The following is a 23,757-nucleotide window of genomic DNA, read 5'->3' as shown; positions in this document are numbered from 1 at the left end:
TCAGCATAGGAGATCAGTGTGTGAAGTGTTATAGGTCCCTATGGGATAACAATGATCAGTGTGTGCAGTGTTATAGGTCCCTATGGGATAACAATGATCAGTATAAGAGATCAGTGTGTGCAGTGTTATAGGTCCCTATGGGATAACAATGATCAGTATAAGAGATCAGTGTGTGCAGTGTTATAGGTCCCTATGGGATAACAATGATCAGTATAAGAGATCAGTGTGTGCAGTGTTATAGGTCCCTGTGGGATAACAATGATCAGTATAAGAGATCAGTGTGTGCAGTGTTATAGGTCCCTATGGGATAACAATGATCAGTATAAGAGATCAGTGTGTGCAGTGTTATAGGTCCCTGTGGGATAACAATGATCAGTATAAGAGATCAGTGTGTGCAGTGTTATAGGTCCCTATGGGAGCTATAACACTGCAAAAAAAAAGTGAAAAAAAAAGTTAACAAAGGTCATTTAACCCCTTCCCTAATAAAAGTTTGAATCCCCCCTTTTCCCATAAAAAAAAAAACTGTAAATAAAATAAACATGTGGTATCGCCGTGTGCGAAAATGTCCGAACTATAAAAATATATTAATTAAATCGCACGGTCAATGGCGTACGCGCAAAAAAATTCCAAAGTCCAAAATAGTGCATTTTTGGTCACTTTTTATATCATGAAAAAATGAATAAAAAGCAATCAAAAAGTCCGATCAATACAAAAATGGTACCGATAAAAACTTCAGAACACGACGCAAAAAATAAGCCCTCATACCGGCCTGTAGGCGGAAAAATTAAAAAGTTATAGGGGTCAGAAGATGAGAATTTTTAACATACATTTTCCTGCATGTAGTTATGATTTTTTTCCGAAGTACGACAATATCCAACCTATATAAGTAGGGTATCATTTTAACCTTACGCACCTACAGGATAAAGATAAGGTGTTATTTTTTACCAAAAAATGTACTGCATAGAAACGGAAGCCCCCAAAACTTACAAAATGACATTATTTTTTTTTTTCAATGTTGTTGCACAATGAATTTTTTTCCATTTCGCCGTGGATTTTTGGGTAAAATGACTAATGTCACTGCAAAGTAGAATTAGTGACGCAAAAAAATAAGCCATAATATGGAATTTTATGTGCAAAATTGAGAGTTATGATTTTTAGAAGGTGATGAGGAAAAAATTAAAATGCAAAAACTGGAAAACCCTGCATCCTTAAGGGGTTAATCCCTTCCCGCTATAGGACGTATGCATACGTCCAAGCATCCCACACGTTCGCGCAATTGGATGTATGCATAAGTCCTAGCGATCTCCGGCACTGCCGTGGGCAGCGCAGGAGATCGGCGACGGGACCCAGCTGTTAATCACAGCCGGAGTCCCGCCGCAACTGTCGGAGCCACGATCGCGCCGGTCCCGGCAGCATTAACCCCCTAGATGCCGTGATCAATCCTGATCAAGGCATCTATACTGTTGACAGGGGGGGGGTGCTCTCCCCTTGTTAACCAACGGCGGCGCCACGATACGATCGCGGGTCGCTGTTGGTTGCTATGGCAGCAGGAGGTCAGATCATGACCTCCTGTATGCCTGCTACGGAAGCCTGTGTGATCCAGCCAGAGGCTGTAGTGTCTGCAGCTCATTAGGTCATACCGTGCTGCAGTACAAATGTATTGCAGCATAGTATAACCTGTAAAAAGTGTAAAACATCTAATAAAAAGTTCTTCAATAAAAGTATTAAGTGTAAAAAAATAAATAAAATAAAAAATTTAAAAAAATGCCCTGTATTATCACCGAAAAAGATCAAAAACACAAACCATATTCATAATAGGTATTGCCAAGTCCATAATGACGTTTACTATAAAACTGTAATGTAAATTATACCGCACGTTGAACGCCGTAGATAAAAACATTTAAAAAAGTGCAAAATTCGCAAATTTTGGTTCAAATTGCGAAATAAAAAAGATCAAAAGGTAGCACAAAAATGATACCAATAAAAAGTACAGCTCATCCCGCAAAAAATAAGCACTCACTCAATGGTGTCGGGCGAAAAATAAAAAAGTTACGGCTGTTGGAAAATGAATGGCAGAAAAATAATTTTGCTCAGAAAAGGAAAAAGAACATAGAAAGCCATATAAAATGGGTATCGCCATAATGGTACTGACCCACAGAATAAATATAACATCACTTTTGACCGCAGTGTACACCATTAAAAAAAATCAAAAATAAACGCCCAAAATTTTCCAGTTTTCACAATAATTTGACGTTTTTCACAAAAAATGCTGCATGTGTCAACAAAAATGCACCACTTATATAAAATACAATATGTCACGAAAAAACAATCTCAGAAAAAGCGTTGTAAGGTTATTACCATTTAAAGAGATACATGTAAAATCAATAAAAAAAAAGAGCCTGGTCATAGAGGTAAAAAAATGGGTCCGTCCTTAAAGGGTACCTTTCATCCAAAAAAAAATTTGATATATTATATATTAATGTATGCAGAATAACTTTCCAATAGCATGTTATTAAAAAATATGCTTCTTTCTATTTCATTTTCCACTTTGAAAAATGACCACTAGGGGTCTCCCTATCAGTCCTCTTTTTATAGATTTCAGACTCATGCTGGAGTCCTAAATCTCAGACTGCAGCCGGGACACAGACAAGCACAGCACTGCTCCCTGGCAGTGAGCAGTGCTGAGTTTGTCTGTGTTCCGGCTGCAGTTTGAGATTTAGGACTCCTGCATGAGTCTGAAATCTATAAAAAGAGGACTGATAGGGAGACCCCTAGTGGTCATTTTTCAAAGTGGAAAATGAAATAGAAAGAAGCATATTTTTTAATAACATGCTATTGGAAAGTTATTCTGCATACATTAATCTATAATATATCAAAAGTTTTTTGGATGAAAGGTACCCTTTAAAGGGGTTAATAGGATTTGTGCACAGTACACGCTTGGCGCCATACATTTAACATGGGTCTTTTCACCCGACCTGAAGAATTTGAGTTGAACTACTTAGGGTCCTTTTTAATCCCTAGAGAACATGTGACATATATGTACGTTGCTGTGCCCTGGTACTTGGCTCAGAACAACGTACATGTACGTTGCCTTGTGCCACGATCGCGATGATTGTGATCGGGCCGAGCCGGTTGATGTCCGCCATAAAAAAGGACATCTGCAGCGCTGGTACTTACAAAAACTCTGAGAGACCTTTCCAACCATACCTCATTTGTCCAAATCGGCCCAGCCGTTCTCCGGTGAAGGCCTCCCGAAGCAGTAAGCAGCCATGTCAGAGACTACATTTCCCATGACCACCCCCCCTGCGCCTGCTTCCCGTGAGCTGCTGCCCTCTCCCCCAAGAAGAAGGTGCAGGGGGTCATGGGAAATGTAGTGTGTGACATGGCTGCTTACTGCTTCGGGAGGCCTTTACCGGAGAACAGCTGGACTTATTTGGTAACATTTTTTTTTTTTTTTTTTTTTTTTTAACCAGCGCTGCGGATGTCCTAAAGTATCTGCAGGACTCCTCAGTAGATTGCCAGTAGCAATGAACAGTACAGTGATCCCTCAACTTACAATGGCTTCAACATACAATGTTCTTTTCTGGACCATTGTAACTTGAAACCAGACTCAACATGCAATGATGTGGACAGTACAGATTTGTGAAATGCGTCACAACTGGAGGAACTGACCAATCAGAATGGGCATTCACTGGTAAATCACCTGTATTACTGAAGTGCATGCACTGACTGGTGTCTGGTAGCGCCCCCTACAGTACAGCGAGGAACTACAAGTTCTGTACTACTCCTTACCTGTGCCAGGGTTAGCTGCTCCTTTTGGACAACAAGTAAGGGCGGCTCCATTTGGGACACTGTGTGTACTGTACAGGACCCTGAAGAAGCTCCTGTCCTCTACATAAACCATTGTTTCCCAACCAGGGTGCAAAACTACAACTCCCAGCATGCCCGGACAGCCAACGGCTGTCCAGGCATGCTGGGAATTGTAGTTTTGCAACAGCTGGAGGCACCCTGGTTGGGAAACACTGACATAGACAGTGATTACAGCTCCCAGCAGATCTTTCTTACTTTTATATGTAAGGATTTGCTTTATCTATATTAGTTATCTACTTATTTTTCTTTAATCCTCACTTTTTCCTATTTTTGGATGACATTTTGGGGGCTTCAGAACCAATTACCAGGTTACCATAGTTATGGTCTCAACATACAATGGTTTCGACATACAATGGTTGTCCTGGAACCAATTAATATTGTAACTTGAGGGACTACTGTAATAGCAATCAATAGATTGCTATAAGTAAATGTTTAAAAAAAAGAGAGAATATAAATTATGAGAAGTGCTCATGGGTGTATAGGGAGAGGTATAAGCAGTAGAGAGGGAGGTGCTCATGGGTGTATAGGGAGAGGTATAAGCAGTAGAGGGAGGTGCTCATGGGTGTATAAGGAGAGGTATAAGCAGTAGAGAGAAGTGCTCATACCGCTGTACAGGACACTGGTGAGGCCTCACTTGGAGTATTGTGCGCAGTACTGGAGGCCGTATCTCCAGAAGGATATAGATACTCTAAAGAGAGAGTTCAGAGAAGATACTAAACTAGTACATGGATTGCAGGATAAAACTTACCAGGAAAGGTTAAAGGACCTTAACATGTATAGAAGAAAGAAGAGACAGAGGGGATATGATAGAGACTTTTATATACATAAAGGGAATCAACACGGTAAAGGAGGAGAGGAGATTTAACCCCTTAAGGACTCAGACAATTTTATTTTTACGTTTTCGTTTTTTCCTCCTCGCCTTCAAAAAAAATCATAACTCTTTTTTTATATTTTCATCCACAGACTAGTATGAGGGCTTGTTTTTTGCGTGACCAGTTGTCCGTTATAATGCCATCACTCACTTTACCGTAAAATGTATGGCGCAACCAAAAAAAAAAACTATTTGTGTGGGGGAAATTTAAAAAGAAAACCGCAATTTTGCAAATTTTGGAAGGTTTCGTTTTCACGCCGTACAATTTACGGTACAAATGACGTGTGTTCTTTATTCTCTGGGTCAATACGATTAAAATGATACCCAAGATTATAAACTTTTCTATTACTGTTGCGCTTAAAAAAAAATCGCAAACTGTTTAACCTAATTAGTACGTTTAAAATCCCCCTATTTTGAAGACCTATAACTTTTTCATTTTTCCGTATAAGCAGCGGTATGAAGGCTCATTTTTTGCGCCGTGATCTGCACTTTTTAGTGATACCATATTTGCTTTATATAAAACTTTTAATACTTTTTTTTTAACGACGCAGGACATATATTTAGGTCCTCCGCAGGCTCCCGCGATATGCCGCGGGGTCACGCTGTGTCCCTGCGTCATATCGGGTCGGTCCCGGCGGCTATCAACGGCCGGGACCCGCGGCTAATACAGGACATCACCGATCGCGGTGATGCCCTGTATTAACCCTTCAGACGCGGCAATCAAAGCTGACCGCCGCGTCTGAAGTGAAAGTGACCCGGCTGGTCAGTCGGGCTGTTGGGGACCGCCGCGGTGAAATCGCGGCATCCCGAACTGCTTACAGGACACCGGGATGGACCCTACCTGCCTCCTCGGTGTCTGATCGACGAATGACTGCTCCGTGCCTGAGATCCAGGCAGGAGCAGTCAAGCGCCGATAACACTGATCACAGGCGTGTTAATACACGCCAGTGATCAGCATAGGAGATCAGTGTGTGCAGTGTTATAGGTCCCTACTCCCTATGGGACCTAGAACGCTGCAAAAAAATGTAAAAAAAAAGTGTTGTTAAAGGTCATTTAACCCCTTCCCTAATAAAAGTTTGAATCACCCCCCTTTTCCCATAAAAAAAAATAAAAGTGTAAATAAAAAAATATGTGGTATCGCCGCGTGCGTAAATGTCCGAACTATAAAAATATCATTAATTAAACCGCACGGTCAATGGCGTACGCGCATAAAAATTCCAAAGTCCAAAAAAGCGTATTTGTGGTCACTTTTTATACCATTAAAAAGTGATCAAAAAGTCAGATCAAAACAAAAATCGTACTGATAAAAAGTTCGCTCTGCACGTAATGACGCGCAATACAGGGGCCGGAGCATCGTTACGTCACGGCTCCGCCCCCTCATGACGTCACGGCCCGCCCCTTTCAATACAAGTCTATGAGAGGGGGCACGGCGGTCGTCACGCCCCCCTGTCATAGACTTGCATTAAGGGGACGGGCCGTGATGTCATGAGGGGCGGAGCCATGACGTCACGCGGCTCCGTCCCCTGTATCGCCCGTCATTACGCACAGAGCGAACTCGCTCTGTGCTGTAATGATAGCGCGGTGCCGCAGCGGGGATTCCGGGGCTCCCCAGCAGCGGCACCGCGGAGATCTGACATCTTATCCCCTATCCTTTTGGATAGGGGATAAGATGTCTAGGGGTGGAGTACCCCTTTAAGTATAAAGGATTTGTTCTGGCCTTTTTTTATTTGTGTGCTTTGTGAGACAATTTTTTTAGCCTTTTTGGGTTGTATGTAGGCCAATAAAGCGTAGTTTGCAAATTGAATATTAGCATTTACTTTAGCCCCTAGAAATAAAAAACTCCTGAAAAAAGGTTTCAAATTCCAGAAAATACTCTTGATAATTTGAGAGTCATTTTGCTTGTGACTATAAGGGAAGGGGCTCCTAAGCTATGCAGCACATAGACTGCGGACTTTACAATGGCGCGTGCCAGGAAGAAGAAACAGAGGTGGTTTCGGAGGTGGCACGGTTTTAGAATCAAACAGGTTGTGATGCTTTGTTATGATTTGTGAAGGATGCAGGATATATGTAACCTATAGAGCAGTGGTCTTCAAACTGCGGACCTCCAGATGTTGCAAAACTACAACTCCCAGCATGCCCGGACAGCCGTTGGCTGTCCGGGCATGCTGGGAGTTGTAGTTTTGCAACATCTGGAGGTCCGCAGGTTGAAGACCACTGATATAGAGACTAATGAAAAACCTGTATTAATCGTAATGTCCTTTGTCCTTACAGGAGAGTGAAGACGGTATAGAAGGAGATGGTGAGTGTCCATGTCACCAGTGTTGGGAATAACCTTTTCCACGTCGGTAGACCATGTGCCATTTTTCGGAATGCTGCTTTTTTAAATGTTCAGAGCTTGTATAGGCTGCTTGTTTGCCTGGGGAAATATATTGTCATGAACACATGTCTGAGCGTATGATGGGAGTATAACTGTAAGGGTTTAAAAGGGGGTATCTGAACTTCTTAAAGGGTTACTCCGCTCCCCAGCGTCCGGAGCTCAATGTTCCAAACGCTGGGTGTGGGCTTCCGTGTTCATGGCCGCCCACCTCGTGACGTCACGCCCCCTCCCATAGACTTGCATTGAGGGGGCGGGGCGTGACGTCACAAGGGGGTGGGCATGAACACGGAAGCCCACACCCAGCGTTCGGAACTTTGAGTTCCAGACGCTGGGGAGCTGAGTAACCCTTTAAAGAAAATCTGTCATCGGCGTCACCCGCACTGACCTGTCGGTACAGAAATGTAGTGCAGGTAACAATGATGAAAACCGTACTTACCTGATCCTGTTCCGTGCTCTTGTTATCTTGCTCTGTATCTTCCGTTTTGGTGCCGACTTTGAGCATGGGCGGAGCTTCCTGACGTCACCGCTAGAGATGAGCGAACTTACAGTAAATTTGATTTGTCACGAACTTCTCGGCTCGGCGGTTGCTGACTTTTCCTGCATAAATTAGTTCAGCTTTCCGGTGCTCCGGTGGGCTGGAAAAGGTGGATACAGTCCTAGGAAAGAGTCTCCTAGGACTGTATCCACCTTTTCCAGCCCACGGGAGCACCTGAAAGCTGAACTAATTTATGCAGGAAAAGGCATCAAACTGCCGAGCCGAGAAGTTCGTGACGAATCGAATTTACTGTAAGTTCGCTCATCTCTAGTCACCGCCACTGTTCGCCATCATCAGTGTCACCTGTACTACCTGTCTGTGCCATTAAGATTGCCGACCCATCCTCTGCAGTTTCATGTGCTGCAGGACAAAAGTCAAAGAAGCTTTGCCGCTCTAAGAAGTGGCACGGCTTCTTCCAACAGCTGGCATTAATGCCGATCTGGTATTGATGACCTATTTTCATCAATTTTTAAAGGTCAGATATTTTCACTTACTCATTCTTGTACTCCCCTTCTGCTAAGGCCAGCTTCACCTTAGTGTAATATGGACAAAAGTTCCGTTCTGATTACCAGGACTAATACTGTCAGTTCAAGTCATCAGAACTAGAGATGAGCAAACTTAGTGATTCGATTCGTCACAAACTTCTCGGCTTGGCGGTTGATGACTTTAGCCTGCATAAATTAGTTCAGCTTTCAGGTTCAGCACCTGAAAGCTGAACTAATTTATGCAGGCTAAAGTCCGCAACTGCTGAGCCGAGAAGTTCGTGATGAATCGAATCACTAAGTTCGCTCATCTCTAATCAGAACTAGGGATCGACCGATTATGGGTATGGCCGATATCGGCCGATAATCACGATTTTGGGCATTATCGGTATCGGCAATTACCTTGCCGATAATGCACCGCACCACGACCGCCGCACCGCGTCGCACCCCCCACCGGGCTGGGTGGTATACCGGTATGAACCGGATACCGTTTTTTTTCTCCCACGGTATGGATTTTTGCCCATACCGCTATACCGGTTGGGCCCCTCCCCCACCCTCCGAGTCAATAAAAAAAATTAAACTTACCCGTAATGGGGGTGGTCCGGGCCATCCATCCTTCCTGTAGTGTCCGGCGGCATTCCGGGTGGAGCGTGAACCGGTCCGGGCTATCCTTCTCCGGGGGGTGCTCTTCTCCACTCCGGGTAGGCTCCGGCCTAGTACGCTGCATAGACGCCGCTATGCCGTGACGTCAGGTGCGTCGCTGCGCACGGGAATCACTGCGCAGCGGCGTCTATGCTGCATTACTAGGCCGGAGCCTGCCTGGAGTGGAGAAGAGCACCCCCCGGAGAAGGATAGCCCGGACCGGTTCACGCTCCACCCGGAATGCCGCCGGACACTACAGGAAGGATGGATGGCCTGGACCACCCTGACAGGCAGGGGGAGAGAAGCGGGTGGCAGCGGCGGTCTATTGCACCGCAAAAGCCACTGCAGATCATTGATTTAAAGGGCCCGCTTTAAATCAATGATCTGCAGTGGTCGCGCGGGGGGGGGGGGGGGAGATAAATAGCCGATAACTTATACCGGAATATCGGTATAAGTTATCGGCTATCGGCCCTAACCTCCACCGATTATCGGTATCAGCCCTAAAAAAAACGATATCGGTCGATCCCTAATCAGAACCATAGTCAGGCATTTCACTAGCGTGAAACCAGACCAAACTGAGCATAAATCCCAGAGCTGCAAACCAGACACTAGTGATGGGGCACATGTGAGTGTACAGCAGATTCAGTGCAGTCACATTTCTGGTAATACAGTATAAGGGTATGTTCACACAGTGGAATAACTGTGCAGAATTTTGCTGGAATATTTAGCACAGACATACCGCTGCAGCAGAGTCCCATTGAATTCAATGGGATTCTGCTGCACTGTACGCACATTTCAGTAGCGTGAATCCCGATTCCGGCGTCCGCAGAAAGAATAGACGTTGCATTTCTGGATGGCGCCTGCTGGATTGTGCAAATGTGCGCAATGTCTGTCTGTGTTTTTTTACGGGAAGACACCATGCACATTTTCCTACTGTGTGAACATAAACCCGAAGACCATGTTCACATGGTGGAATATTCGCACGGAAATTCTTTGTGCAGACATAGGACAGACTGTGAAGCGCCAGCAGAACATGCCGGCCCAAGACCGCTCCGAAATGTTTCCTTCACTGTCCCTCTTTGTGATTCTGTTGGTTAGGTTTTTTTGTCTTGGGAGCAAAGATGTGGTGGGAAAAGAACCTTGGTCAGGTGGGTCTTTCCACAATCAGGACCCCCAAATTCAAGTTTTTGGCCAAAGAGCCGGGTAAACACGCAACATTGCTCATTATATAGATAGGTGAAATTATTGGAATCGGCCATGTGTACGTTCACAGCTATTTGACACCTCTCTGTAGAGCAGTGTTTCCCAAGCAGGGTGCCTCCCGCTGTTGCAAAACTACAACTCCCAGCCTGCCCGGACAGCCTTTGGCTGTCCGGGCAGGCTGGAAGTTGTAGTTTTGCAACAGCTGGAGGCACTTTTTTTTTTTTTTTTTTTGTAGACACTTCTGTAGAGAGCAATGGCGTACATTCTTGCTTCCTCAGCCAAAGGCTGTCCCGGCATGCTGGGAGTTGTAGTCTTGCCACAGCTGGAGGAACCCTTCTTCGGAGACACTGTAGAAAGCAATGGTACATGGCTTGTCCTGTTGTCAGATTGAGGGCGTTGCACCCTTCATTCTCTGCATCTATGGACTTTACAAAGATCAGACCCCTGACTAAGTTTTATGACCGTTCTTTTTAGAAAAAAAAAATGGTTCCAGGTTAGGCTGGGTTCACACTACGGTTTGTAACTACGGTTCCCGTATACGGCTGGGAGGAGGGTGGGCGTGGCTTAATCGCGGCGCCCGCACTCAGCCGCATTCGGGAACCGTAGTTAATGTGTGTCTATGAGCCGACCGGAGTGAACCGCAGCCTCCGGTCGGCTGCGTTTTCGGGAAACCGCATACGGACGAAAATGCGGCTGTGGTTCACTCCGGTCGGCTCATAGACATACATTAACTACGGTTCCCTATACAGCTGAGTGCGGGCGCCGCAATTAAGCCCCACCCACCCCTCCTCCCAGCCGTATAAGGGGACCGTAGTTACAAACCGTAGTGTGAACCCAGAATAGAATAAGGGAAATTTGCTTTAGCTAGAACTCTTTTCTTTTCTTCTCTTCTCCTGCATGACTGAACAAGGGTTCATTTATCTGATGTGATTGCCTCTTTGTGTAGTAGAGTTTGGTATTTGTGCCAGCAAGTCCTGCAGCTGCATTTCTATTGAGACTCCACTCGACATAACTAGCAAAACCCTGTAGTGATTTCACATTTTCTCCGGCCTTCACATCAGCATTACTTACGTGTATATGTGTTTATCCCCTTGACTTACAGCTGTGCTGTCAGACTACGAGAGTGCTGAATCCGAAGTAAGTACCACTGAAGTTTTGTATGTGAAATAAAGAGATTAGCTGTCTTTAAGCAGCCTGTATCCCTTTGGGAGTGTCCACCTTTAAAGGAGTTGTCTCATACTTAAAATTTTAGAAAAACGTATCACCTATCGGGGGATCTATTAAGGGGGGGGGGGGTCCGACTTTTGGGGCCCCCCAAGATTTCCTGTTTGCAGCCTCAGCTCCAGGAGTGGTGCATCATGACCCTTGCCGAGTGCGGGGGACCTTCATTTATCTCTATTGGAGAGCCGTTCCGCTATCTTCAGGCTCTCCCATAGAGATATATGAAGGGTGTCAGCTAGAGTCGTGATGCGCCATTCCCGGGGGGAGCTGGGGCTCCATACAGGAGGTTGCGGGTAGATCCGGTGATGGAACCAAGCCCCCCTGCCCCTTTTTGGATCCCCACTCTGCACATAGGGGATCCCTTTTTTTTAAATGTATTTATTTTTTAAATGACATTTTAGAATAAATACTGCATGGGCGATTGATAGAGATGAGCGAACTGACAGTAAATTCGATTCGTCACGAACTTCTCGGCAGTTGAGGACTTTTCCTGCATAAATGAGTTCAGCTTTCAGGTGCTCCCGTGGGCTGGAAAAGGTGGATACAGTCCTAGGAGACACTTTCCTAGGACTGTATCCACCTTTTCCAGCCTACCGGAAAGCTGAACTAATTTATGCAGGAAAAGTCATCAACTGCCGAGCCGAGAAGTTCGTGACGAATCGAATTTACTGTAAGTTCGCTCATCTCTAGTGATTGTGCCAGACATCCTCAAGAGAATTCATATTTCTGCCTTCCTCATTGCACTGTACACGTGATGGGTGTCTACCCAACGAACAAGCTTTCCCTCCTGTTTCCTCCATACAGTGAACGTTTGGCTCAGCTGAGTTTTTCACTTGCTCTGAATGGAGGGGTGAGGAGTAAGCTGCTACCTAACTCTTATGTGCAAAAGGGGAGCCTTCACTAAACAATTGTCATTTGTCAGGGCTGTTTCCCCCCGTTATTGGAGATACTATGGCAGCACCAGTTATAGGGGAAAAAGTAAGAAATAGGGGGGGGGGGGGAGTGAAGTTAAAAAAAATAACAAATTCCTGACCATCATACTTAAAGGCTTGCCCCTAACTTGACAACCTTAACTAGGACATGTCATATATCAAAGTAACTTATGCACAATGGAAGCTAAAAAATACAATTATTTTAGTATTTTTTTTTTTTTAAACATATAGGAAAGCTGGAAAAAAAAAAACATAGGAGATAAGGACCTGATCGCAGGGGGTTCCCCTGCAATCTCCAGAATGGCACCTTAATTCCTCTGTGCATGGAGTGGGGTTAACATGCTCCCTTTCATGCATTCTCTATGGGAGGGTGGGAAACAGACAAGTGCTGTACTCGGCTCTCTCTGGGGCTCCCATAGAGAGTGCATTGAGTTGGCGTGTTGACCTTGTTCTGTCCAGAGGGAGATTTTGGGCAGTGTTATGGAGATCCTGATGGGTCCCATCCACTCTACAGAATTTCCACCTGGAAAAAAAAAGATTTTTCTTTTCCTATCTAATAGGCAAGATGCTTGACCAAAAAAATCATAGCCGTTCACCAGTGTATAGGGTTAAACATCCTTATGCAGTTACGTCTTTAACTTATGTACTGATTTTAAGTCGCATTCACAATTCTGCTGCTGTTGATTTGAAATGGGAAAACAACATCACTGACATCTTGGCAGAGCTGCTATAATGCAGAAGAACTGTCCATTAGAATATACCATAAATGCCAGGTCTCACCCATTATAGTAACAGGGCTTCAGGGAAACCCAACCCCTCCATCACTGATTCACATTGGCCACTTACCCATTGCAATCAATGCAGAGGCTGCTCTTTCCATTGACCTATATTAACTAATATCTATCTATCTTTCAGGACACCAAAATTATGAGATATATTCATTGATACTTGTCAACAGCTGCGCGATCTCCGACAGCATGAATATCTGCTGTCTGTAGCTTTCATTGCTAAGCAAATGTTTGGGTGCGTTTAATACTGCATACGAAACCGCACAGTAATTTTATTTTAATGGAATTTCCCTTTAAGGTAATGAATTATGCCAAGTAGAAAAATTGACAAGTATAAAAAAAAAAATATGATCTCTTTACCCAGGAGGAAGAGGCCCATTACAGTGAGGATGATGCCCTTAAAACTACCTTAAAAACAGAAGACAATGCCACTGAGAACCCCGTCCCAAAAGAGGAAAAGCCCAAGTCAAAGGGAGCAGTGACGGGGGAGCGGCAAAGTGGGGATGGACAGGTAACAAGATACATTTCCAAGTTTATGTGCACAATGTTTCCATTGTAATACGTGTTGATTCACACTGTGTGCTACAGTCATGGCCGTAAATGTTGGCACCCCTGAAATTTTTCAAGAAATTTAAGTATTTCACACAGAAAAGGATTGCAGGAACACCTGTTTTGCTATACACAAGCAAATTAGACATAATGTCACACCAAACTCCAAAAATGGGCTGGACAAAATTATTGGCACCCTTTCAAAATTGTGGAAAAATAAGAGTTTCAGGCATGTGATGCTCCTGTAAACTCACCTGGGGCAAGTAACAGGTGTGGGCAATATAAAAGCAGATACAAAGGAGAGACATTCACTTAGTCTTTGCATTGTCTGTGTGCCACACTAAGCATGGACAACAGAAAGAGGAGAAGAGAACTGTCTGAGGACTTGAGAACCAAAATTCTGGAAAAATATCAACAATCTCAAGGTTACAAGTCCATATCCAGAGATCTAGATTTGCCTTTGTCCACAGTGCACAACATTATCAAGAAGTTTGTAGAGAAAAATGTATGAAAGGTATCAACGCAGGATAGTCCGCATGGTGGATAAGCAGCCCCAAACAAGTTCCAAAGATATTCAAGCTGTCCTGCAGGCTCAGGGAGCATCAGTGTCAGTGCAAGCTATCCATTGACATTTAAATGAAATGAAACGCTATGACAGGAGACCCAGGACGAAAACTGAATGAGGCCTACAAATAAAAGAACACCGTACCTACAGTGAAATATGGTGGAGGTTCAATGATGTTTTGGGGTTGTTTTGCTGCCTCTGGCACTGGGTGCCTTGAATGTGTTCAAGGCATCATGAAATCTGAGGATTAACAACGGATTTTGGGTCGCACTGTACAGCCCAGTGTCAGAAAGCTGGGCTTGCGTTCTTGGGTCTTCCAGCAGGACTATGACCCCAAACAAATGTCAAAAAGCACCCGGAAATGGATGGCAACAAAGCGCTGGAGAGTTCTGAAGTGGCAGCAATGAGTCCAGACCTAAATCCCATTGATCACATGTGGAGAGATCTTAAAGGAGTAGTCCGGTCCTGAAAAACTTCTCCCCTATCCCAAGGATAGAGGATAAGATTCAGATAGCGGGGGGGGGGGGTCTGACTGCTGGGACCCCCCCGCGATCTCTCATACGGGGCCCTGGCTCTCTGGCCCGGTAGCGTGTGTCCACCACTGCACGAAGCAGCATCCGACACGCCCCCTCAATACAGCGCTATGGCAGAGCTGGAGATTGCCGAAGGCAGCGCTCCAGCTCTGCCATAGAGTTGTATTGAGGGGGCGTGTCAGCTGCCACTTTGTGCGGTGGTCGGCACGCCCCCTTCCCGTGGGCTGCAGGGGTCCTGTATGGGAGATAGCAGGGGTCCCTGCAGTCAGACCCCCCCCCCCCCCCCCCTGCTATCTGCTAGGGGATAATTTTTTCATTACTGGACTACTCCTTTTAAAATTGCTGTTGGGAAAAGACGCCTTCCAATAAGAGAGACCTGGAGCAGTTTGCAAAGGAAGAGTGGTCCAACATTCCGGCTGAGAGGTGTAAGAAGCTTATTGATGATTATAGGATGCCACTGATTTCAGATATTTTTTCCAAAGGGTGTGCAACCAAATATTAAGTTAAGGGTGCCCATAATTTTGTCCAGCCCATTTTCGGAGTTTGGTGACATTATGTCCAATTTGCTTTTTTGGTTTTAGTTCCAATACACACAAAGGGAATAAACATGTGTATAGCAAAACATGTGTTACTGCAATTCTTTTCTGTGAGAAATACTTCATTTTCTTGAAAAATGTCCGGGGTGCCAACATTTACAGCCATGACTGTATATAGTTTATGCTATTTGCTATATATTTTTAGGAGAGCACCGAGCCAGAGGAGAACAAGACCAGCAAGAAGTCACAGAAACAGTTGGACGATGATGAGGACAGGAAGAATCCAGCCTATATTCCTCGCAAGGGACTCTTCTTTGAGCATGACCTGCGTGGACACACAAATGATGAAGAAGTCAGGTGAGGGCACGCTGCTCAGAATACAAAACATTTTTAGAAATGTTTTAATTGCCTTTTTTTTTATTAATTTTTTTACCCCTGTAACTTTAAAAAAAAAAAAATAATAATAATTTGCATACCAGACTCTGATTTTTGTATCGGTACCATTTTAGTATTGATCTGACTTTTTCATCGCTTTTTAACTTTTTTTTTCTGGGATATTATAAAAATTGCAATTCTGTGGTTTGGTATTTTTTTTTTCTATTTTTTTTTTATTAACGTAATTTACGGTATGGGATACATAATGTTATATTTTAATAGTTTGTATAATTACGCACGCAGCGATACTAAATATGTTTATTATGTTTACATGTTTTTACATAGGAAAAAGGGGTGATTTGAACTTTAAACATGGGAGGGGTTAATGTGCATCTTTTATACTTTAAAACTTTTTTATTTTTTATTTTATTAGACTTTTAGGAGGAATCATTAGATTCCTCATACAGATAAATAGAGTTCTATTGAACTCCATTGATCTGTGTGCTCTGCGATGCATTGATGGAGCCTAGTCCAGCCATAATCTATCAATGACAGAGCCGAGACAGCAGGGAACAGAGGTAAGCCCTCCGGCAACCTCTATAGTGGATCGCCCCCCGCAATCACGCTGCGGGGGGGGGGGGGGGTGTGCGATCCACTCATGGAGCATTCACATGTCCAGTTTTGACAGCGGCGATCTAAAGGGTTAATAGCCAGTCTCGGCCATTCGCTGCATGCTCTCTATTAGCGGCAGCCCCTGGATACTGAGAACAGCTGGGGGCTGCATAGTATGGAGTGGGCACTAGTCCTGAGCCCGCTCCATAGAGACTGCTGAGCGCCGCTGCGCTTGTCAGGTCCGGCTCTGCTTGCCTGAAGCCGGGCTAAGGGCCGGAAAAATTCACCTACCCGGAGCTGCATGTCCCAGGCATCGGGCGATAGGAATTCCACTGTACTATTCTTCTCCCCCATATATCCAATCACTTCTGTTTTCCTCTCTGAGCTGCAGTGCACTTGCTTTTCCACAATCCCCCTCACTTGCACATGTAGTAGAGACTAACAACCAATACTTCTGGGGCAGACTGGGGGTTAAACTGAACAAAGACAACAAGTTATCAAATCAAAGCAGGACCATTGACGATTAGTAGTTATTTATGTCTTAAAGGGTACCTGTCATTAACAAAAATGTTTTATATAATGTAGATAATACCATTATATGTATATTTGTAATATACATTGGTTAAAAAAAAATTGTATATTTTTGTCCATTCAGCTATTGTCTGTGTGTCTCTGTACACTGAGGACAAGTGGGGGGGGGCTCTGGAGACAAAGGGGGGGGGGCTCTGCACTGAGGACAAGGGGGGGCTCTGTGCATGGAGGACAAGCAGGGGGGCTCTGCACTGAGGACAGGGGGGGGGGGGGGCTCTGTGCACTGAGGCTCTGTGACACACTTCTGGCTCACACATCTGAATGATTGACAAGCCAGGGGCCTGCACAGAACCCCGCATGTCCCGCCCTCACTTGCTGTATTTGGATTTCTTATTAAAGGGGTTCTCCGGTGCTTAAACATCTTATCCCCTATCCAAAGGATAGGGGCATAAGATGCCTGATCGCGGGAGTCCCGCCGCTAGGGACCCCCGGGATCATGCATGCGGCACCCCATTTGTAATTAGTCCCCGGAGCGTTTTCGCTCCGGGACTGATTACCGGCGACGACAGGGCGGGTGACGTTGGATAGGGGATAAGATGTTTAAGCACCGGAGAACCCCTTGGGGACACAGTCAATAGCTGCAGGGACAGCATTTTTTTTCACCCAAAAATATATACAATTTTTTAATCAAATATACATATAATAGTATTTATATCAAAAGTTTTTTTAACAGGTACACTTTAACAGTACATTTTCGGAAATGCTTGTACATTGGGAATACATAAAAATTTACATCATTGCGTCAGTTTAAATCTATTTAAAAAATTACACACGTGTGTGTGTGTGTGTTGTGTGTGTGTGTGTGTGTGTGTGCAAATAAAAAAAAAAAAAAAATATATATATATATATATATATATATATATATATATATATATATATATATATATATATATATATATATATAGTCTCTCTCTCACATTTTATATAAAATATGTATACACACTTTTGCATATATGTGACTTTTGGATCATTTTTTATTACATTTTTTGCTGGGATATAATGTGACCAAAAAAGTAGCAATGTTGGACTCTGTTCAAAGGGGGCAGAGATTTTATCCCTTGTCCTTTTGGATAAGGGATAAGATGTCTATGGCCGGAATACCCCTTTCATTTTTTTACATTTATGAATTTTTTAATTTATTATTTTTTTCTTCTTTCTTTTACGATTACACCAATCCATTAATTATATTTTAAAAGTTTGGACATTATTTTTTGGGGGGAATAGGAAAAGGGGATTTTCATTTTCATTGGGCGAGGGGCTTATTTTTATGTTCCCATAGGAAACTACTTACAGCAATTTCTAACGTCTGTCTTTCAGGCCAAAAGGTCGTCATCCTCGCAAACTGTGGAAGGATGAAGGTCGATGGTCACACGATAGGTTTCGGGAGGATGAGCAAGCGCCAAAGTCTAGGGATGAACTTATAGCTATGTACGGTTATGATATCCGGTCATGCAAAAATCCAGAGGAGATTCGCCCACGTCGACCAAGAAAGCCAAGGTATGGTAACTATTGCCTATTCTTTTCCAAACAAGGGGCTTTATAGTGAAGAATTGCATTATACACCTGTTCAATAATCTTTGCAGGTATAGCAGTCCTCAGAGGGATGACCAAGAGGAAAAGCATATTAGACCTTCCAACCGTTACCAAGAGTCTGATTCTGCCCCTCCACCGAGAAGCTACAACAATCGCAGTGCTCCTAATAACAGCAGAGCTCCACCTAATAGGACCTATCCTCGACCAGGGTACAAAGAGAATCGGCCTTCCAATTACCCTCTAGAAGATGGCACTGCAACACATTCTCCTTCAGACAGAAGACAGGATTATGGTGGTTACAGAGGGCGAAGTACTGAGCAGCCTCCACCACAGCCCTCCGAAAGCTCAACTGAAGTCCAAAATAAATCAGAACCAGCAACCGAGAAACAAGCAGAAGACCCGTCTCCTCCACCTCCAGACCGACCTGTAGAGAAAAAGTCCTATTCCAGAGCTAGAAGGAGCCGGATTAAGGGAGGAGAAGCAGGAAAGAGCATAGATGACACTACATTCCCAGACTTGCCGCCTCCTCCTCTTCCTCAGATACCTGTTGAGGTGGTTCCAGAGCCCACCCCTCCTATTCCTGTAGTGAAATCCAGTGGCTGGGAGCCTCCTGTAGAGGGCAGCGTGACAGGGCTGGAACAGGACATGTCCCAGGTCAACATTTCAGATCAAAACTGGAGTCCTGGACAGTCCCCTTACATTTCTGCACGTGGTAAGAAATTGTATATGATTGGTTTATATGCTTGTAACATCCGCATTTGTGACGCCATGCCCCCTCCATTCATGTCTATGGGAGGGGGTGTGGCGGCTATTTCGTAGCCGTCATGCCTCCTCCCATAGACCTGAATGGAGGGGGTAGATGCAAGAACTGTTCAAAAATAAAATCTATAGGTTACTTGTTAAGCCGCACACTCTGAAGTCATCCACATGACTGCTTCAGTCCATCACCGGCCTCAGCAGCCTTGTACTGTACATAATAGTATTACTTCTCAAGCCAGTGGCTACAATGGTCATTTCAACAACGCATCAAAATACAGACCTGTGGGACCACTCGAGAGTCAGTACTTTTTTTGACACTATTTTAATGGCTTAAACTTTCCAACAATGCCTTTTAATTTACTCATAAGGGTTTATGTTAGAGATGCTACGTGGGTAATAGGCATAGAATTGTTACCATTGGGAATGAACAGGAATGCCGCACACTTCTTCCCGCTCTGTCTCCTAATCGTTGAGGATCCTGGCACTGGGACCCAGACTGATCAACACTTTGGCATGTCTTTGTGACATATCCAAAGTTTCCTTTAGTGAGAGTGACACTTTAGTGTCTCTCATATATCCATTATATCTAAGCTGCTGCTGGAACACGTGTTGGCAGACTGCAATAGAGCAAAGCCCCTGGGAGAAATTGCTCTGTGCATAGTGTACTGTAATAAGTTTCGGTTCTGCTATGTGCATAGTACATTGTGTTTTTTTGAGATGAGCGATGGGGCAGGAACTTTAAAAATGTAAACTAATTTAATGAATTCCCCTCAGACCATTGCAAGAAACAGTATTTTAATAAACTGAGAAATTGAGCATTTTGTAATTTTTAACTCTTTAACAGGAATTCCAAATCATATTCACATGACAGGTGGACCTCCCCAGTACAATCGCATGGAAGGGATGGTAAGTCACATGTGGATCACTTCAAGGCTAGATTTAACTGGTTGCCGTCTAAGGACGAGCCGGCTTGTCCTGACACGGCAAGCAGTGTAGGACACGGGCTCCGTAATGGGGGGCGCGGTGTTAATAGCCAATAGCTAAGATCGCCGCGGCCGGCTATTAACCCTTCCGATCGCCGATGTCACAGTTCAAAGCCGCGCAATCGCAGGGGGGTAGGGGGGCTACGCGATCCATTGTGGAGGTAGCCGGAGGGCTTACCTCTCCTGCTGCGGCTGTCCCAGCTCTGTGGTTGATACAGCATGGCTGACCAAGGCTTTATCAATCAGGCGCAGAGCACACAGATCAATGTGGTTCTATGGAATCACATTGATCTGTATGAGGAATCTACTGATTTCTCCAAAAAGTCCCAGTTTTTTTTTTTTTTTTTAAACTCCCATTAACCCCTTTTAAAAAGTTTGAATCACCCCCTTTTCCCAAATGCCATATAAAAAATATGTAAACATAATAAAATAAACGTGGTATCGCCGCGTGCGTAAATGTCCAAACTATAAAAATATAAAAACCGCACTGTCAATGGTGTACACGTAAAAAAATTCCAAAGTCCAAAATTGCGTATTTTTGGTCACTTTGTATACACAAATTTTTTTTTTTTTAGAAAAAGCTATCAAGAAGTCCCATCAAAACAAAAATGGTACCGATAAAAACTTCAGATAACTGTGCAAAAAATTGGCCCTCGTACATCCCCGTATGTGTAAAAATAAATGTTATAGGGTCAGAAGATGACAATTTTACACACAGTAATTTTGGTGCACGTAGTTATAATTTTTTTTGTTTTTTTTTTTAAAGCCAATTTTGCCCCACAATTGAGATAGAGGTGCGCAAAATTGAAAGCGTTATGATTTTTAGAAGGTGACGAGGAAAAAACAAAGTGCAAAAAAAAATGGAAAAACCCTGCGTCCTTCAGGGGTTAAAGGGATTATTCAGGAATAGTAAAACAGTGCATTTCTTAAAAAACAAAAAAACACACCACACCTGTCCTTAAGCGGTTTGTGGTATTGTAGCTCAGTTCCATTAAAGGAGCACAGAGAATAAACATTCTGGTTCTTTAAGTTGAATTTTCGCCATGACTGCATTGCTATCTATGAAGACTGCACTGTCCTACCACCGAAATACCTGGCGGCTAAGTAGTCAAGTAGCTTGATAGCACACACTCTATAGCTACACTTATACAAATAGCTGTCAGTCACGTAGGACCGCCCACTTGACTACTTAGCCCAGAATAAATGTCAAAACTATATTAATCTACTCAGCTCTTCCTGCTCTATAACATGATGATTGCAAATTGTCCTACATATTTAGTGTGACAGGTTCCCTTACATTGGTGTAAATGCCTGGTCCCATCATTGACCTATCCATTAACATCATCTACCAATGGAACTGCTTTGCATTTCTCATTAATAGGTAACTTTCATATCCTGAGCACCATCTGAGGCCTCATAGCTTCTCACTCCAGTATCGATGCAAGGTCTTATTTTATACGCAGAATGTCAGTAGAAACCAACCAGGTCAGCCAAGTATGGGTGTAAACCACAAACAAAATATTTCTTGTTTCATTGAATAGCCTTTGGAGTGTCATGCTCAGCATTCGTACTGCTAGGTAAATACAGTGCATTGGTCTATGGCCAGTCTATTCACACGTACAGTATTCTGTGCAGATTTGTGCAGGATTTTCTGCTGCAGATTTCAATGTAAACTGAACACAGTTTGAAATCCTGCGCATCAAATCTGCACAGAACACTGTACGTGTGAATGGACCCTAAATGGGCACTGACAAATCAAACATTTTGATCGGTGTCTGAGTGTTAGCGTGTTTTCTCCCATCACTGTGTCACATGACCAAGATGTAAACCTGAGGGGCCATTCAGGTCTTAAAGAAACAGAGCAGAGCGCGAAGGTGCATTCTGGAGATCACTTGGGGTCTGACTACGAATAGCATCAGATGTAACATTCTTTTTCTATTAGGGTGTTCAAAGTGGACGTGTAAAGAGGTATTCCTCGCAGCGTCAGAGACCAGTGCCAGACCCTGCTCCCATGCACATCAGCCTTATGGAAGGACATTACTACGATCCAAGTGAGTGTCCTCATCACTTGTTAGTCTTTCTCCATATGTGTATCCTGCAGCTTACGTTATACGTTCCTTTTAATTTTTTATATTTTTTCCTTTGCAGTCCAATTCCAGGGACCAATATACACTCATGGAGAAAGTCCTTCTTCTATCCCCCCTCAGGGGATGATTGTACCGCAAGAAATGCACCTTCCTCACCCAGGTACCTTTTCATCTCTTAACAGACCATGTTCTCCAACCTGTGGTTCTCCAGCTGTTGCAGAACTACAAATTCTGTCATCCTGCCGGCCTAAGGCTGGAGAGCTACAGGTTACTCTGAACACTTCTTAAAGATCTGAGTGAATCTGCAGTTTAAAACCTTTGTTGAAACTGTGGAATATTTTTGCCATTAGCTCCTTTTTTATTTTAGACCATGAGGTGGCAGCAAAGAGCTGCAATTTTAAGTTATTCCTGTCACATGGAGAAAGGAAACAATGCCAGGCTGATTACAACCCTCTCCTGCTGGCTGTGCGGGTTCAGCCAGGATACAGAATTTTTTTTTTCTTTGGGGGGGATGTTGGGTCTTGCACGGTAAGAACAGCTGCACCATAACTGTATAATAAAAAAAAAAACTTGTAGATTGCTTATGCATTTACTTTTGCATTGTATTTTTGTTTTATTTTTCAAGGAAAACATATTAACCCCTAGAGGACACAGGGCATACAGGTACGCACCAGGACATACCTGTACGTCCTGAGTCCCGTTGTTGGCTATGAAGAGAGTGCGGGAGCATGAAAGACTGCGGATCTCGGCTGCTATCAGCCGGTAATGACTGACATCAGCGATCACGCTGATGTCCGCCATTAACGACTCTGATGCTGTGATCAATATTGATCACGGCATCTACATAATGTGGCAGTTCTCTTGGCTGATTGCCCGTGGCAGGAAAGTATGGACCAGATCAGCCATGATGGCGTACGGAGGTCTTCTCACCTGCCTCCTGTTGTCGTCATGGGGTCGTCTTCTCTGGTCAGACCAGAGAAGTAGATCACAGAAAATACTGATCAGTGCTGTGCCGATGTAGGGGGATTAATTCACCCCTTGAGGTTATCTGTTGTAGTGTTGCCTGTGTCAGTGGGCTTTTATTTTGTTATCTCACAGTAATGTGTTTATGTCTTTCAGGTTTGCACCCGCACCAATCTCCTGCTCCAATGTCTACCCCAAACCTTTACCCTGGCCCAGTTTCTATTCCCCCTGGGCAGCCTCCCCCTCAGCAGTTGTTACCTCCTCCCTACTTCACTGCTCCCCCTAGTGTCATTAATTTTGGAAATCCAACCTACCCTTATCCCCCAGGACCCCTTCCTCCACCACCGACTCATTTATACCCCAATACACAGGTAAGATTTTATAAAATGTTACCTACTTTGAATATCTTAAACGTATAACTAAGTAATACAGTTCACTTTATGTATAATTGCAGTGTGATGTGTTACTTATATTTTTATTTTATTTTTACCCTCTAGGCCCAGTCTCAGGTGTATGGTGGGGTAACGTATTATAACCCCGTACAGCAGCAAGTTCAGCCGAAGCCTTCACCACCACGGCGCACATCGCAGCCAGTCACTGTAAAACCACCACCACCAGAGGTAAAGTTTCCAAAAGGAGAAGAAATTTACCATTGAGTTTATAAATCTGTCTTACTGTCTGCCCACAGATTAAATAAATTCTACAGAATAAATAAATGACTGACGCAGCTATAGACATTATCACTAGGCG

The 23,757-nt window shown here is 43.9% G+C and overlaps 1 protein-coding gene across 2 annotated transcripts in view; it reads left to right on the top strand.

Moving 5' to 3' along the window:
• The window catches only part of CASC3 (CASC3 exon junction complex subunit), a 36,607-nt gene that overhangs the window by 1,611 nt on the left and 11,239 nt on the right, over positions 1-23,757 (top strand). For both annotated transcript variants that reach the window (XM_056548927.1, XM_056548928.1), the window contains exons 2-12: positions 7,013-7,040; positions 11,083-11,117; positions 13,286-13,432; positions 15,310-15,461; positions 18,000-18,179; positions 18,266-18,927; positions 19,819-19,880; positions 21,900-22,008; positions 22,106-22,204; positions 23,164-23,378; positions 23,505-23,627. In XM_056548927.1, coding sequence (XP_056404902.1) covers positions 7,013-7,040; positions 11,083-11,117; positions 13,286-13,432; positions 15,310-15,461; positions 18,000-18,179; positions 18,266-18,927; positions 19,819-19,880; positions 21,900-22,008; positions 22,106-22,204; positions 23,164-23,378; positions 23,505-23,627 — 1,812 coding nt within the window. The remainder of the gene's footprint in view (positions 1-7,012; positions 7,041-11,082; positions 11,118-13,285; positions 13,433-15,309; positions 15,462-17,999; positions 18,180-18,265; positions 18,928-19,818; positions 19,881-21,899; positions 22,009-22,105; positions 22,205-23,163; positions 23,379-23,504; positions 23,628-23,757) is intronic.

The sequence above is a fragment of the Hyla sarda genome, chromosome 12 (assembly GCF_029499605.1).
Source record: "Hyla sarda isolate aHylSar1 chromosome 12, aHylSar1.hap1, whole genome shotgun sequence".
Lineage (NCBI taxonomy): Eukaryota > Metazoa > Chordata > Amphibia > Anura > Hylidae > Hyla > Hyla sarda.
This window is presented reverse-complemented; position numbering and strand designations above follow the sequence as displayed.